This window comes from Macaca thibetana, chromosome 2, assembly GCF_024542745.1.
Source record: "Macaca thibetana thibetana isolate TM-01 chromosome 2, ASM2454274v1, whole genome shotgun sequence".
Taxonomy (NCBI): domain Eukaryota; kingdom Metazoa; phylum Chordata; class Mammalia; order Primates; family Cercopithecidae; genus Macaca; species Macaca thibetana.
The window spans coordinates 102,861,243-102,876,520 of NC_065579.1; the positions used below are offsets into that span (position 1 = coordinate 102,861,243).

The window sequence follows — 15,278 nt, forward strand, 5'->3', positions numbered from 1 at the left end:
TCACCTTCATGCCCACCTCCCATCACCCCGTTACTTCTCTCTGCCAAGACTCACCCGAAGGCCACGCTCGCCTGCTTTTCCAGGCAAACCTGGGTCACCCTGGTGATAGAAAGAAAAGTCATACTGCACAGGGGAGTTAGGATCTAACTCACTCAGGGAAAGGGGACAGAGAAGGGCCTGAGCAGCAGCTGGACAGGAGGCAAGGAGTGGATGGATGGTCTGGTGGAGCCCCAGCCCACTGGGATCCTAGTTCAAGGGTAAAGGATCAGAAACCACAGTGGGAAGAAGTCTCACCGGAGGACCCTCGTCACCTTTCTCTCCAACTTCACCCTGTGAAACATGAGTGTCAGCCCTGGTTTCAAGAACCCCATGATGCTGGCAACAGCCCTACTCCCTTACCCGCCATGACTCCCCCGGCTCCAGCCTCTTACATCTCGTCCTCGGGGGCCAACAGGTCCTGGGGGGCCAGGCCGCCCAGGGTCTCCCTTCTCTCCAGGAGGCCCTGAGTCACCCTGTGGAGGAGGCAAGAGGGAGGTGATGCAGGATGCTCAAAGCAGGCAGTCCTCAATGGGAGGGGATCCCGGAAGCCTTGAGGTTGCCCAGGGTCATGGGTACTCACTGGGGGTCCTGCTCTGCCAGTAAGGCCAATGGGACCCTGAAGGGAATAGAAGGGGGACAGGATTTAGTCAGGGTCCTACCACCTCATCTCCCTCTGTCACACTCCCCATTCCGACATTGATTCACCCGGTCTCCAGGGTCTCCCTTGGGGCCAGGGTCTCCAGGAAGAACCAAGCCAGGTGCGCCCTGTGGATGGAAGGATAAGAAGTCAGGAAGACAACCTCTACCAACCGCCCCCTAAACACTTCCCTTCACGGGCCAGGCGCAGTGGCTCACACCTATAATCCCAGCACTTTGGGAGGCCGAGACGGGTGGATCACGAGGTCAGGAGATTGAGACCACGGTGAAACCCTGTCTCTACAAAATTAGCCGGCCATGCTGGCGGGCGCCTGTACTCCCAGCTACTTGGGAGGCTGAGGCAGGAGAATCATTTGAACCCGGGAGGCGGAGCTTGCAGTGAGCCGAGATCCCGCCACTGCACTCCAGCCTGGGCAACAGAGCGAGACTCTGTCTCAAAAAAAAAACAACAAAAAAAAAACCCAAAAAAAACCACTTCCCTTCACTTACCCGTTCCCCTTGGACTCCAGTAGCTCCTCTGGGCCCAGCAGGCCCCACATCTCCCTGGAGGTGACAAAGACCATCAGTGCTAGTCCCAGGCTCCAGTTAACCCCCTGACCTAGCAAGTCCTATGACCCTCAAGTCCCATACATAGGCCCTATGACCTAGACCTCAACTCTGTAGAAACCTCCCCTTGCCCCATACCAGGCTTACCTTTTCTCCTTTGGGTCCAGCAACAGCAGGTCCCTGAAAACAAACAGGACAGATACAGCTTGGCCCTGCCTTGGGGTTGTATGACCAGTCTTCATTGGAATGGAGGTCACACGGAATTCGAAGTCATACAGCTCAGTCTCCACCCAGAAGTCACAGGGTCACCGCCGATAGCAGGGAAGGGGTTATACGAAATGGACTGACACAAAGAGCTCATGACCTGCATGGCGGTCATGGGGTCACAGGATCACAGCCAGGAGTCTGGAGGCAGGTTCTAGCAGGTGAGCCACAGAGCTCTGAGACTGCTCACGGGCCCAGCACTGTGGAATCACAGCCCAGATAGTGTTCTATAGGAGGATCACTGCTCAAGGGCTGTGCTGTGCTCAGAGCCCCATCCTCTCATCACTCACCACCACTGCAGGGTCCCCAGGACGACCAGGCTCCCCCTGTGGAGAGAGGATAGGAGCAGGGACAGGTCAGGGAGTCACCTTGGAGCCCCAAATCCCAGTGTCCCACCTGCCACACCCCTAGTACCAGATAGTAACACCCCCAGTCGAGGACCCACCTTCTCTCCTTGGCGGCCGGTGGGTCCTGGTGGCCCCTGAATGTAGAGAAAGTGGGAGTCCAGGAGGGGAAAGGAAAGGGGAGGGACACACAAAAGTCCCACTCGTGGTCCCACCACAGTCACAGACTCACTTCAGGACCCTCTGCTCCAGGACGTCCAGCAACCCCTGGCAGCCCCTGGAGGAAAGAAAGGGAAGAGCTGTGCAGGTGGGTGGGGATGGGGGATATGGGCAGGGCTAGAGGCTGGGGTGGGGGCTGGAGAGGGGTCAGGGAAGATTGGGATTTAGGTTGGCAGGGGTAGACTTGGCAGGAGGACAGAGACCAGGTCAGTGAAAGTCAAGGTCAGTTCAGCAGGGTCAGAGATTTAAAGCCAGGTCCCTGGGGCTGATGGTTAGAGCCTGTATCAGCAGGGATAAGGGGTCATTGAGGAGGGGTGAGGAGCAGGGGCAGCGGGGGTCAAGGGCAAAAAGCCAAAACCAGAAAGGGCACAGCCAGGTCAGCTGGTATGAGCATTGCAGCCAGTGGGCTTACCCGGGATCCCGCTGGGCCTGGGGGTCCACGTTCGCCCTGATGGAACAGAAGAGGTCAGAGCTGAGTTGGGCCAGATCCTCCAGGGCCCTTGGAGCCCCCCAGGTTGCACTTACCTTCTCTCCAGCCTCACCCAGGGGCCCTGGAAAGCCCCGGTCACCCTGAAGACAGAGGATGAGAGAACAACAGAGAGAGAGGGTTGGTGGCGGGCTTGAATGTCAAACCCCAGACAAGGGGTCTCAAACTCCAACCACCCCCTCCAAAACCACAACCTCTGACCTGGAGGGAACTGTTATCTCCTGATCTTCCAGCCTCCCCTAACACCACGGGGAGCCCGGAGTAGCACCCCTCACACCTCAGTCCCCCAACTGGTACTCACTTTGGGGCCAATAGCTCCAGGAGGTCCCCGTGGGCCCTGGAAGGGATGAATTTGGGGGTTCAGAGATTTGCGTTTGGGCATGAGGATGGAGCAGTGGTTGATGATTGAGGTGGGGGCTGGAGCTGTGCCCACCACATTCAGAACCCCTGGCCCCTCCACTCACTTGCTCACCCGGAGACCCAGGTTGTCCTGGGAGGCCTGGAGCTCCATCCTCAGAGTCACCCTGAAGGAGAAACGCGCGGGTGGGAAGACCGAAGGGAGGCCCTGCCCCTAGCACCCAGCCTCCCACCCCAGAACTGGGATATCATCAAGTCAGGCTCCCTACTTTTTCTCCTTTCTCTCCAGGGGGGCCAACGGGGCCTTGGGGTCCAGGGCTTCCGGGAAGACCCTAGGAGGAAATGAGTAAAAATGTGAGCAAAGAACTATGAAGCCCAGCACCCAACCACTGCCCCAGGAGAGACCCACAGCCCTGAGCAGGGCCCCCAGCAGAGCCTCAAGGCCCACTCACCGGCAGCCCAGGCTCCCCGGGAGCAATGCTACCTTCACCTGGTCCAGGGGGACCCTGGAAGAGAACAGCAGGTCACGGAATGAACAGGGGAATCAGACTCCAAGCCACCCCCAGCACAACCTGTCCCTCACTTACCCGCTCCCCACGATCACCTTTGTCACCCTAGAAAACAGATGATGACCCCATGACCCTGGGCCACACCTCACTCCCAAAGATACTAGGAGGGATGAGGGTCATGGGGTCCAATTGGATTACAAGGATCTTGGGAGAACTGAGGCATCATGGTGAGGATGGGGGTGATCAGAGGGTCACAAGAGCCAGAGGAACTGGTAGGGGTTATGTGGGTTCAAATGGGGTCACCAGGTCTCTGCATCACATGGCACTCATGAGGTTGTCACCTTCATGGCTGTTCCAGGAAGCCCTGGGGGGCCACGGGGTCCTGGGTCCCCCAGTGGTCCACGAGGTCCAGGGGGGCCCTGATGGAGGAGACAAAGTATAAGGTGCAACCCCATAGACCCTCCTCTCACCCGCTCTTGTCAGTCCCCCCACTACCCATCACTCGCCACCACATACTCTGGACTTACCGATGGTCCAGGGTCCCCTTTCCGCCCAGGAAGCCCAGGTCCTTCGCCTCCAGTGATTTGTCCGGGAGCCCCCTGTAGGGACAGAGAGCAGTGGGCAGGATTCAGGATATGGGGGCCTTGAGCTGGAATAAGCCCCTAGACACGTCCAGCTATTCCTATTCGCGCCTTAGGCCCTGCACAGGGTCTGGCGTGGGGCAGTCCTGCTCCTCCCTGGGACATCCCGGCCGCCTCCCTTCCCCCTTCACCTACCGGCTCCCCCTTTGGGCCTCGAGGTCCTTGCTCTCCCTGAGGACCAAACAGAGCAGAGGGTGGTGCTTGGGCTCAGGCGAGTGTCAGCGTGGGCACTGACCCACCACCCCAGGCTCCCGCCCTGTGGAAGAGCCCTGGGAAGACACTTGGAGAGCAAAGAAGGGAGGGCGCCTTACCGGTTCCCCACGAGGGCCAGGCAACCCTGGAGAGCCCTGCAAATGGAGGCCAGAGGCAGAACAGTCGGAGCCACCCACCCACTCAGGCAGCGCCCACCCTGACCCGCAGGGCAAGGCTTGCTCACCTTTAGGCCAGGGGCTCCAGGGGTCCCAGGAGTCCCGGGGCGGCCAGGGCTGCCTGGACGCCCATCTGCTCCAGGGAAGCCCTGAGGAGGTGAAGAGGTCAGGGCAGGAAGGGACCCTGCCCCAAGGCCCCTGGTTTGCTGGAGGGGCCTCACCCCATCAACAAGGGGTCCCCTACCTCACTGGCCCCCAGGTATTATTGGGGGTGGAACAGTGAGGCAGAGAAGTGGCCCCTCAGAGCTGCACGGAGTCCAATTCCAGGCACAAGGGCAGTGACAAGGCAGAGGGCTTCCCTGCCTCTGGGACTTAGAGCTGCTGCTCAGGCTCTGCAGAGGGGCTAGAAGCCCCACTGGCCCTTCTACTTCAGAGTGTCCCCTAAAGTCTCTGCGGTGGTTTATAACCTCCAGCTGGGCTTCTAGGAATTTCCGATGATTCTAACTCTGCTTATTCCTTCCCTCTTGTAAAAACCCTGAGAAAGCTTTGAGGAGTGCCTCAGAGAAACCTCGATGGTCCCCACACTCACCCTTTCGCCCTTAGCAATGGCACTTCCAGGGGGCCCCTGGGGGCCAGGAGCACCAGTCCTGCCCTGAGAGAAGAGAGCAGGTTAGGTGGTGATAAGCCAGTCAGGGTGCAGGGACAGATGTGGGGGCCACTCACCGGGAGGCCAGGGTTGCCAGGAGGCCCAACTTGTCCTCTCAGGCCCTAGGAAGGGTGATCAGTGAGACCTGTGCTGCCAACCTCCCCTGCCCCACTGACACCCAACCCACTCTCTATTCCCCGCCCTACAGGGGCACTCACCATTTCTCCAGGTTCCCCCTTCTGGCCCTGGGGAAAGACATGTCAGATGTGGGTCAGAGTGGCTAGCCCCAGGTGCAGCTTCTGCCCACCTCTCGTCACAGGACTCTTACCTTTGGACAATATACTGGGCAGGGTTCTGGCCGGGGCTGTGGACATAGGGTCTCTTTGAGGTTGAACATTTCTACCAAGAACCCCCAGATCCCTTATTTTCTTTTTTTTTTTTTTTTTTTTTGAGACGGAGTCTTGCTCAGTCACCCAGGCTGGAGTGCGGTGGCGCGATCTCGGCTCACTGCAAGCTCCGCCTCCCGGGTTCTCGCCATTCTCCTGCCTCAGCCTCCCGAGTAGCTGGGATACAGGCGCCCGCCACTACGCCCGGCTAGTTTTTTGTATTTTTAGTAGAGACGGGGTTTCACCGTGTTAGACAGGATGGTCTCAATCTCCCGACCTCGTGATCCGCCCGTCTCAGCCTCCCAAAGTGCTGGGATTACAGGCTTGAGCCACCGCGCCCGGCCAGATCCCTTATTTTCTACCACCCAGTCCCCCAGAGGCCTCTTCCAAACCTGAGTAGTGAAGGATGCCTGACACAGGGCTGCGGCCAGACCACTGACTGCCCGGTCCAGGCTTGGCCCATCATCCACGGCGAAAAAGGTCTGGACAGAGTCCATGCCCGGCACCAAGCGACGCAGCTGCTCTGGGTCCGCTCCAGCCATTCCCAACATCACCACTTTAAGCCCTAAGGTGGGGTCCAGTGGCTGCTTGATAGCCCTGTCAGGGCCACCCCTATTCCCAGACCCCTTCCCCATCAGCCTACTCCTTACCAGCAGCCTGGGCCTCACGGATGGGGCTGAATATGTCACCTCTCAAGGGTTCATCCACTAGCAGAACCATCACCCCTGGCACGTGCTGGCGGCGCCCAGGAGCATCTGGTGCCAACACATATCTGTGAGCTGTGACCACGGCTGTGCCTGGAAGGAAGGACATGTCAGAACCCTGGGGCACCAAGTTCCCAGTGGATAGCCCCAAGAGTCCATGCCTGCTGCAGTCCTCACCCAGGTTGTTCCCACTTGGGTCCATGTAGGGCATGTCACGGATCCTTTGCAAGATAATGCCAAGGTCATAGGAGCCATTCAGGGGGAACAGTGGGGAGGGCCGGTGACTGTAAGACAGCAGGCCAACCTGGGGTGGAGGGAGACACAGAGCCTAAGGAGGATGATAGAGCAGGGATGGGGGTGCACAGAGCCTGGAGAAACACATCAGGCTGTATGTGACCAAAGCCTGACTATCTATTAGGGAGTCAGCAGTGACGGCAGGATAGGAAGCCAGGCAGCAGGTGAGATCTGGAGCCTGTGGGAGAGCTGGGAGAATGACTGAACCTGTTGGGTGGTCAGGAGATGGTAACTGGCATGGAGCCTGGGTGGGGGGCCACAGGGAGAGGTAAGAATCTGGTTGCCCCAGGACCAAACCTGAACCGCCTGTGGCCCAAGAGGCCCAAGTGCCAACACCAGACGCTCCAGGACCCGCCTCGTAGCCTCCGCACGGTGAGCATTGTCTTGAGTGGCGTGTGGTAGGAACACCACATCCGCCAGGCCACGGGGACACACTGCAGGAAGGGGAACAAGTTACTGAAGCGAGCAGCCCACCCAGACACACCTTTCTGCCCTTCCCACTATGCCCACCATACCTGGCGCCTGTGTGATGGATGCCTCAGGACCCTGCACGCCATCCAGGACAGGCGTCAGGGAGAATATGTAAGAGACGCCAGGCTCTAGCCCTGTCACCCGCTGGGAGCTTGAGATCCCTGGAAGTGTCTGCGGGGCCCCAGGCACTTATGCAGGAGAGAGAACTTGATTAAAAATCAGTCTCCACAGAACCCCAACTGCCAGCCCACCCCAACCCTGGCCTCCCCCTCACCCTGGCCAGGGCCTCTGAGTGGCCGCCAGGATAGGATGTAGCTGGATGCCCTGGACACTGGGGTCCAGGCCAAAGTCACCGAGTCGATCGAGGTGTCCACCACACGTAGTTCAGTGCTTGGAACACGAGGTGACTCTGAAGGAGGAATGAAAGATCGAGGATCAGAGGTTGAGTCCTGAGAACCCAGAGGGGAGAGAGATCTGAGATCCTGGGTCGGGTTTGTCTTATTGAAGCGTCATGAGAGGTCATGCTGGGGTCACCCAGGGTCAGAGGGTGAGGGGTGGGGGTACAGGAGGAGTCACTCAGAATCGGGGTGCAGGAAGCCAGGGTGGGTCATCAGTAGGGGAGGAGCACGCCAAGGTGAGGCAGGCTTACCAGTGCGCACAGTCACGTCTGCAGAGGGCCCTTCTCCAGCCGGCCCTAGGACACTCAGCCTCACGCGGTACTGTGTGGCTGGCTCCAACCCGTCCAGGTGATAGCTGTTGAGCTCGGGCCCCAGGACCCGGGACTGTTCTTGGCCACCTGGGGCAGGCGTGAGGGTGGGGGCCAAGAGCATGTGGGAGAGTGACACCTGGAGGCATTAAAGGGCCCGCCCACCTCACTGGCTCTGTTAACTGGGTCCACCCTCCTGACTTCCTTATCCTCACTGACTCTGCCCACTTTATGGACCTTGCCAGACTGACCCTCCATGAACTCATTGATCCTGCCCACTTCATTGACTGATCTTACCTACTGTCACTGATCTCGCAGACCCCCAATGACAGACCCCACTCACTGTCACTGTCCTCACCTACCTTGCAGCATCTGTCACAGCTTTGCCCCCATTGGTTCCTAACCCCCTCCCAGGGACACCCCTCACCCTCTGGTTGCCAGCGCAGAAGGAAGCCCTGCACTCCGGGCACCGGCTCCCAGCGCAGCCTCAGCGAGTGCTCCCCGCGCTGTACCACATGAAGCGTCCCCAGGGCTGGTGGAGCCTCAGGCGCTGGAGAGAAAGCTCAGGAATCAGGGAGGCTCTGCCCCAATGGCCCTTGTGCCAATCCCAGGCCCACCCTGGCACACGCACCCCACCCAGCCAGCCCCTCTGCCTATCCCGGGCTTCACCTTCCCTCCTCTCAGACCCCACCCCCAAAGGCTCACTACCAATCCTGGTCCTTTCTCCAATCTGGAGCACAAGCCCCGATCCCCAAACCATCCACACCACCCATCCCGAGGCTCTCCAGCTCATGCTCTGCCTACGCGTGGTGACGACAATGGAGACAGGTGTGCCCTCGCGGTCCCCGACAAGTGCAGTCACTCGCACTGAGTAGCTGACTCCACCTTCGAGACCCCGGATCTCTGCAGAGTCTGTGTTTCCTGGGAGTATCTGGTGTCTCATGGGGCCACCTGGCCAGGTGGGCATAGAGCAATGGTTAGGGGTGGGCAGTCCCAGCCAGGAAGGATAGGGGTGGCATCAGGGAGCCATACCTTCACTCCGGCCCCAGGCCAGTCTGTAAGCTGTGGCCCCAGTGACCCCTACCCAGGTGATCCGCAGAACGTCGCTGGAAGCATTGAGGATTTGCAGCCTTGACACACGGCCCACAGGCTCAGGGGCTGGGGACAGAGGCAAGGTAAAGGGGTCTGGCAGAGAACAGAGTGGTAGTGCAGGCATGGTTGACACGGGGGTAATCTGAAAGTCAGTGTGAGGTTAGTATGGACAGGTCACTGTAGGCAGCCCTGAGAAGGAGGAGGTCAGTGCCTTGGGGTGGGCAGTGTGGGGCCACCAGGAAGTCACCGTGGGTGGACACTTAATCAGTGCGGGGTGGGTCAGTGTGGACAGGACAGTCACTAAGCAGGGGCGTGGAGGCAGCTGGGCAATCAGGAATACACAGCAGGGCAGGGTAGCTATTTCAGTGTGGCTAGCAGCTGGTCAGGGTCCACTCACCAGTCCTGACAACCACAGAGGCAGGGGGCCCATCCACACCAGCCACATGGGCCCTTACATGCACCGTATACTCAGTATCTGGCTCCAGCCCGTCCAGCTCAGCCACTGTGGCCTCCCCAGAAACCAACTGGGATTTCTCTGGGCCTAGGAGCAGGGATGGAGGCAACTCCAGGGCTAGTCAAACTCTGTCCCCCAGAGCCCCACTTGGACCCCCAATAAACCCCCAGCCCCCATTCCACCCTGACCTGCCCCCTCCCAAACCCCAGTCCCCACCGTGGGCTGAGTGCCAGGAAACCCTGTATCCTGTGGCGCCAGGAACCCTGGTCCAGGTAATGGTGACAGATGAGCTGCTGGCCTGAGTCACATGGACGGTCCTCACTGGGCCCAGTGGGTCTAGTGGGGAGAGGCAATGGGGAGTCTGTTGGAGCAGGCAGGAAGGAGTGGGGCTATCTGATACTGATAGTGGAAGGCGATGAGAGTCTAACAGAAGACAGGGATCTGATAGAGGAGATGGTGAATAGGTCCAGTGGAGAAGTGGGGAGATGGAGGTTTTAGGAGGCAGTGAGGGGGTCTGATGGAGGAGAAAGTGTAAATCTCAGAGGAGATTTGGGTCCAGCAAAAAAGGGGTGGGGGTCTGAGGGCTGAGGTGGTGGAAATTTGAGGGCAAAGATTGTGGGAGTCTTAGGGGAGAAGCGGGGGAATCTGAAGATGGGAAGGGCTTAAGGGGAGACAGCTGAAACTGAAGGGGAAGCAGAGTCTCTGAGGGAGGAGGGAGTAGGAATCTGAAGGGGGAGGCAGGAGTTCTGGGGAGTAGCAAGGGTCTGCAAGGGAAGGCATGTGGGTCTGAAAGAGCAATGGAGGCAGAGAGTCAAGGGACAGGGGTAGGCCCTGACCTGTTCGAGCCACGATGACCGCAGCAGGGCCCTCCTCTCTCCCTCGAAGTACAGACACAGCCACCTGGTAGGCGGTTCCAGGCTGCAGCCCTGTGATGTCTGTGACAGTAGAGTCTGGGGGCAGTGTCTGGCTGGACTCTGGACCTGAGGTCAGAGGGAAATGCTGGCATGGCTCCTGCCTGTCCCCTCCGGCCCCCATACCCTCATTGGTCCCTTCAGCAGTCCCCCCACACACCCCACACTGACCACTGCCTGTGCTCCAGCTAATCCGAAATCCACTGGCTCGAGGGACGGGTCCCCAGGCCACCCTCACTCTCGTAGCATCTGACACCACAACCCGCAGCCCTGGAACAGCAAGTGGGGTTTCCGGCTCTAGGGGTTAAACACAGAGGTCAGAGGTCAGAACCAGGACCAGAGTGAGGCAGACAGCTGTCCTCCACAAGCTTCCTGTAGTGCTTACCCCGGCGGACAGTGAGGACACTGGCACTGCCCTCACGGGAACCCACTCGAGCAGACACCCGCACAGTGTAGCTAAGCCCAGCCTGAACGTCATCCAAGTCGAACGCTGTCTGACTCCCGGGAAGCATCAGGATCCGCTCAACCCCTAAGAGAGAAGTCAGCGTAGGTGGGCAGGGGTCAAAAAGAGACAGCGACGTGGGACGATGGCAGTGATGGACAGGGACACACAGCGAGAAGGGCCATGGAGGTGGGGATGTGGGGTGGTGGGGACCAGAGAGATGGGATATGGTTGAAAAAAGTGAATGCAAGACAAGGACATAGGATGAAAGGGGCCAGTGATGGTCAGGGACACTGGAGGACAGGGGTCCGTGGGATGCTGGCATGTAGGATGACAGGAGCCAGTGGACTGCAGTGAGAACTGATGAGCTGTTGATAGACACTGACGTGGGATGGCAGAAGTCGGTGCTGGATGGGGACGTGCAATGAGAGGTTGGTGTACAGTGGTCACCACTAGGGTCACAGAAAGGCAGGTGACTGAGTTTGTGGCTGTGCAGAGTCGCAAGCCATGGACAGGGGTGTGGGGCAGGGAGGAGATCGGCTGGGGCAGGGTAGGGGCAGACACACCCTGTGACACTTCAGGGCTCAGTGCCATCCTGGGAAGCAGATGGATAAGGAGACAGGGAGGAGACTATAGGGACCCAGGTGTGGAAGGAGAGGCTGGAACTTCAGTGTGTGTGGTGGGGGTGCTGGTTGTGTCCACCTTACCCTGGGTGCTACGCACAATGATGCGGTACTGGGTGGCACCAGGGACTGGGCTCCAGGACACTCGCACCCGCTGCCCGGGCAGCTCGGTGGCTTGCAGGTCCATCACAGGGCCCACAGGCAGCTCTGGTCCTGTTGGAGAGCACAGCATAGAGGCAGCCTGGGGCTCCGACACCTCCCCCACTCACTGGCCCAGCCCACAGAGCCCTCACCAGTGGGAACCACAGTTGCAGGGGTGGCCACCTCGCGGCCCTCCAGCAGAGTGTAGAGTGTGAGGCGGTACTCTGTGCCCGGCTGCAGCCCATCCAACTGGTAGCGGGTCACATCAGAGGGCAGCACCACCTTCTGTGGTGGCTCCAAGCCTGCAAGATGACAGGGTCAGGCCAGCTGACGCCATGCCTGGCCTGACCCTTGCCTGTCCGTCCCTTCCCCCACACTGACCAGTCTCACGCCGCCATTCCAACCGGTAGCCACGGGCCTCAGGCACCAAGTTCCAGGAAAGGAGGATGGATGTGGGGCCCAGGATGACCGGGCGTAGGGTCTGCTCAACAGAAGTGTCTGCCCAGGGCACATGGGATGTCAGTGGCCTCCGGTCCTTGCCCTGCCTGCCCATCCCAGCCTGACGAAAGTGCCCAGCCTTCTCACCAGTGCGAGCCGTCAGGGAAGCGGTGGGCCCCACGCTATGGCCAAACAGGGTGCTTATGGTCACCTCATAGTCTGTGCCAGGCTCCAAGTCATGCAGCAACACTGAACCTTGCCCAGGGCCCAGCTCCTGCTGCTGTGTGGGCCCACCTGCATGGGGGGCACCAAAAGGCCAGTGAGCCTTGCAGACACAGGACTCTACAGTTTTATCTGAGGTGCAGGGACTCCCCTCAGCCCACATCTCTCACTCACCACTGAGGACCCGCCATGTCACACGGTAGCCAGTGGCACCTGACACACTCCGCCAGGCCACCAGGAGGCTGTGGGCTGTGGTATTCTGGATGGTCAGTTCCGGCCCCTCCAGGGCAGCTGGGGGAGAGTCCCACCAGGGATTCATGGAGTCAGGAGTGGGAGGGGGTACTGGGGTGGGGAGTTAGGTGAATGGGGTCAGAGGCTGGCAGAATTGCTCACTGGTCCGAGCTGTCCCGCTCACTGCCTCCCCGATGCTGTTGGCGTAGAGGGCAACCACAGTCACTTGGTACTCAGTCAGTGGCCGGAGACCCTGCAGCCACACGCTGGTCTCACCAGCTGGGATGTTCACCTGCCCAGGGCCAGAGGTCACTTTATCTTGCCCAGCCAAGTCCCCAGCCACCACTTATCACTCCTGACATCCTACCTCCTGCCGCTCGCTCGGCAGTGGCTGTCCCAGCCCCGTCAGAGGAGTATACTGGACCTTGTAGCCAGTCACAGGGCCACTGGCCGCTGTCCACTGTACTCTCAAGGATTGGCTGCTTGGCTCAGACAGCACCAGGTCTCGTGGAGCAGAGGTTGAGTCATCCACTGGGAATGGGGGATCAGGGCATCAGGCAGGAGGATTGGGGTGGGCATGTGTGGTGCAGAGTTGGGGTTAGGGTCAGGAGCACATAGGATGGAATCAGCACTCCCAAGTGGGGGTTGGGGTCCAGGGTCTAGGTCGGGGCACACCATGTAGGCAGGAACTCACGAGGCCGGGTCACAGGCATGCCACCAGCAGTTGTGCACACTCTCCGGGAAACGAGGGGGAGTAGTGTCCTCAAGATGCTGAAGTCATTGACGAAGAAGAAGAACTCACTGGTGGGCTGTGAGGCAACTCGCTTCAGCTCCTCAGGGTCGGCATTCTTGATCCCTGAAGTGACAACCAGTCAGGACTCAGTCACCCACATGCTCTCTGACCGCTCCCACTCCCCAGCTGACCTGTCATCCCTGCTCGGTCCTTACCCACAGCAAACAGCTTGACCCCCTGCCCCTTCAGCTTTTGGGCAGCTGTGTCCACCAGGTCCTGGGACTTCCCATCTGTGATCAGGATGCAGACCTGGGACAGGTGCAGGGGTCAAATCACGGCTCCTCTGAACACTTAATTTGGGGTCATCTTGGGAGGCATGGAAGGGGTAAGGATCACCTTGGGGACACCAGGTCGGGCCAGCTGGGGCAGGAAGACACGGTCAGCCACATGGAGAATTGCAGCCCCTGTGCGAGTGTTGCCCCCTTTGTAGCTGAGCTCACGGATGGCGCGGATCACATCACCCCCAGAGCCAAGTGCATCCAGGCTGAACTCTGTCCTGTTGGAGGGTAGGGGTGGCAACAGGCTAGGACTCAGGATCTCTTCTGGCCCTGGCCTTGAGGAGGCCTCTAGGGTGAGGGTTATGGGTATCAGGCTCTCTTGAGAGGTCCCTTCATTCTGTGATTCTCCACATCCACTTTCCTCTGGAACCCCCAGGTTAACAAACTCCCCAGGGGCTCCTTTGTGCACCATCTGCAGCTGGGCCTGGGCAGGCCTGAAGGAGCCCTTAGGGGCTCACAGTCTGTGGGAAACAAGATGCTGCTTAATTAAATAATTGCAGGAGAAGGGGTCCAGATGTAGGAAAGTGGATGCTGGCCAGATGGAGCACCTCTGGTGAACGGCTGCAGGGGTTAAGGGGCTAGAACATGAAGAGTCCAACAGGCATGGGGGGCCCCTCCTGGGCTCCCCATCTCCAGCTCAGAAAACACAGCCTGTCTTGCACCTTCCTGTCTTGCAATAGCCTGGAGGTGCTTCAGGGCATGAAGGTTCTACCTAGGGAATCCTTATCTCTGTCTCCAGAGGAGGTCCTGGCTAGGGGGTCTCTAGGTTCCCCAAAACTTGTTTCCGGAAAGACCCGGTCTGAGGTTTCCGGGGTCTCCTCCCTTCCTGGGGAAGGGGTCTTGGTGGGATCCCGGGGTCCCCAGCCCCTAGGGCCGCTACTCACCGTGGGTCATCACTGTACTGCACTGTGGCAAAGCGCACACCCTGTGCACTGGCTGCTCCAGAGAAAGGCAGCACCAGCCCTTCGAGAAAGCTGCGGACCTCGCGGAAATTGCTGCGGCCAATGGATGAGGAGCCATCCAGTAAGAACACAATGTCAGCGGCGTAAAGGCGCGTGCAGGTCACTGGGGCGGGCAGAAGAGATCAGGGCCTCTTCTGGGAGGCCAACCACCCGCCTCCCCGCACGGTGGCCTCGCTGGGACTTGGGATGGTGGGGAGAGTAGGCCTCATCTTATGCAAACCAGGGCCGAGTCGGCCTGAGCCTGGGGGCCTTGGAGGGAGTCGAGCTGGGTGGGTCCCAGAGCAGACTCCCGCGGGGGGTTGGGGTGTGCGGGGGAGGGAGAGTCGCCAGCACGGGTGTGGACTTGGGACTGAGGTCAGCCTCTAGGGGCCGGCGCGGATTGACATAAGGCAGGGGACCCCGCGTGCATCCAGGGAGCCAGAATTTGAGTCGGAACAGGATAGGAGGCAGTTTAGGGAACCCAGCACCGACCGCGGAGGGTTCGGGGAGTCCCAGAATTAGGAGGAATCCTCGGGGAGTCGCGGAGTTGGCTGGGTTGTGGGCGGGGGGGTGTCGGGGATGAAGGCCGAGTGGAGCGGAGGGTGACACGGTGCAGTGCCCCGGGCCGGGTCCTCCCTTGCGGTGCCCACCTCTCTCCCTGTGCTGGGCTCGCACTCGGGGCGCCCCTGCCAGGATCCCGGCGCAGAGCGCGGCCACCAGAAGCCGCAGCCTCATCCTAGTCGGTAGAAGCAGTCAGCTAGGACCCCCGCCTCTGCCCCTTGCTCCCCTGCGGCCTTGGCGGGTCCGAGCCCAGCGCCCCTCCAGCCCGAGTCCTGGTCTTGCCTGCGCGTCCGCCCGCTCCCGCCGCCGCCGCTGCAGTCCCGCGGGCAGAGCAGAGAAAAGTCCCTGATCTCGGGGGGCGGAGCGGCAGGCGGGGACCCAGGCACCCGCCCTCACCCACATCCCTGAGAGGTCGCCGCCCCCACCACCCCTCCCCCAGACAAACGATATGACGCACTTAACTATAAACCCACCGACCCCCCTTGGCTTCTGGGAATTTCCCAGAAGGTTCTC

At 60.0% G+C, this 15,278-nt stretch overlaps 1 protein-coding gene across 1 annotated transcript in view; it reads right to left on the bottom strand.

The window, feature by feature from the left end:
• COL7A1 (collagen type VII alpha 1 chain) overlaps positions 1-15,027 on the bottom strand; it is a 32,096-nt gene extending 17,069 nt beyond the window's left edge. The window contains exons 1-53 of the mRNA XM_050781043.1: positions 14,855-15,027; positions 14,148-14,328; positions 13,322-13,481; positions 13,141-13,234; positions 12,887-13,048; positions 12,560-12,723; positions 12,355-12,484; positions 12,136-12,252; positions 11,887-12,033; positions 11,683-11,799; positions 11,454-11,603; positions 11,245-11,373; positions 10,481-10,624; positions 10,267-10,392; positions 10,021-10,164; positions 9,401-9,520; positions 9,128-9,271; positions 8,671-8,796; positions 8,443-8,589; positions 8,066-8,188; positions 7,582-7,728; positions 7,207-7,341; positions 6,977-7,120; positions 6,759-6,895; positions 6,345-6,471; positions 6,114-6,260; positions 5,856-6,028; positions 5,406-5,441; positions 5,296-5,322; positions 5,155-5,199; positions 5,021-5,083; positions 4,500-4,580; positions 4,375-4,410; positions 4,199-4,234; positions 3,950-4,021; positions 3,764-3,841; positions 3,501-3,527; positions 3,366-3,419; positions 3,183-3,245; positions 3,021-3,080; positions 2,858-2,893; positions 2,595-2,639; positions 2,482-2,517; positions 2,083-2,127; positions 1,952-1,987; positions 1,797-1,832; positions 1,390-1,422; positions 1,186-1,239; positions 745-804; positions 620-655; positions 432-512; positions 295-330; positions 55-99 (exon numbers count right to left, since the gene is read on the bottom strand). Coding sequence (XP_050637000.1) covers positions 55-99; positions 295-330; positions 432-512; positions 620-655; positions 745-804; positions 1,186-1,239; positions 1,390-1,422; positions 1,797-1,832; positions 1,952-1,987; positions 2,083-2,127; positions 2,482-2,517; positions 2,595-2,639; positions 2,858-2,893; positions 3,021-3,080; positions 3,183-3,245; positions 3,366-3,419; positions 3,501-3,527; positions 3,764-3,841; positions 3,950-4,021; positions 4,199-4,234; positions 4,375-4,410; positions 4,500-4,580; positions 5,021-5,083; positions 5,155-5,199; positions 5,296-5,322; positions 5,406-5,441; positions 5,856-6,028; positions 6,114-6,260; positions 6,345-6,471; positions 6,759-6,895; positions 6,977-7,120; positions 7,207-7,341; positions 7,582-7,728; positions 8,066-8,188; positions 8,443-8,589; positions 8,671-8,796; positions 9,128-9,271; positions 9,401-9,520; positions 10,021-10,164; positions 10,267-10,392; positions 10,481-10,624; positions 11,245-11,373; positions 11,454-11,603; positions 11,683-11,799; positions 11,887-12,033; positions 12,136-12,252; positions 12,355-12,484; positions 12,560-12,723; positions 12,887-13,048; positions 13,141-13,234; positions 13,322-13,481; positions 14,148-14,328; positions 14,855-14,939 — 4,977 coding nt within the window. The 5' untranslated portion in view covers positions 14,940-15,027. The remainder of the gene's footprint in view (positions 1-54; positions 100-294; positions 331-431; positions 513-619; positions 656-744; positions 805-1,185; positions 1,240-1,389; positions 1,423-1,796; positions 1,833-1,951; positions 1,988-2,082; positions 2,128-2,481; positions 2,518-2,594; positions 2,640-2,857; positions 2,894-3,020; positions 3,081-3,182; positions 3,246-3,365; positions 3,420-3,500; positions 3,528-3,763; positions 3,842-3,949; positions 4,022-4,198; positions 4,235-4,374; positions 4,411-4,499; positions 4,581-5,020; positions 5,084-5,154; positions 5,200-5,295; positions 5,323-5,405; positions 5,442-5,855; positions 6,029-6,113; positions 6,261-6,344; positions 6,472-6,758; positions 6,896-6,976; positions 7,121-7,206; positions 7,342-7,581; positions 7,729-8,065; positions 8,189-8,442; positions 8,590-8,670; positions 8,797-9,127; positions 9,272-9,400; positions 9,521-10,020; positions 10,165-10,266; positions 10,393-10,480; positions 10,625-11,244; positions 11,374-11,453; positions 11,604-11,682; positions 11,800-11,886; positions 12,034-12,135; positions 12,253-12,354; positions 12,485-12,559; positions 12,724-12,886; positions 13,049-13,140; positions 13,235-13,321; positions 13,482-14,147; positions 14,329-14,854) is intronic.
• Positions 15,028-15,278: the final 251 nt, after the last annotated feature.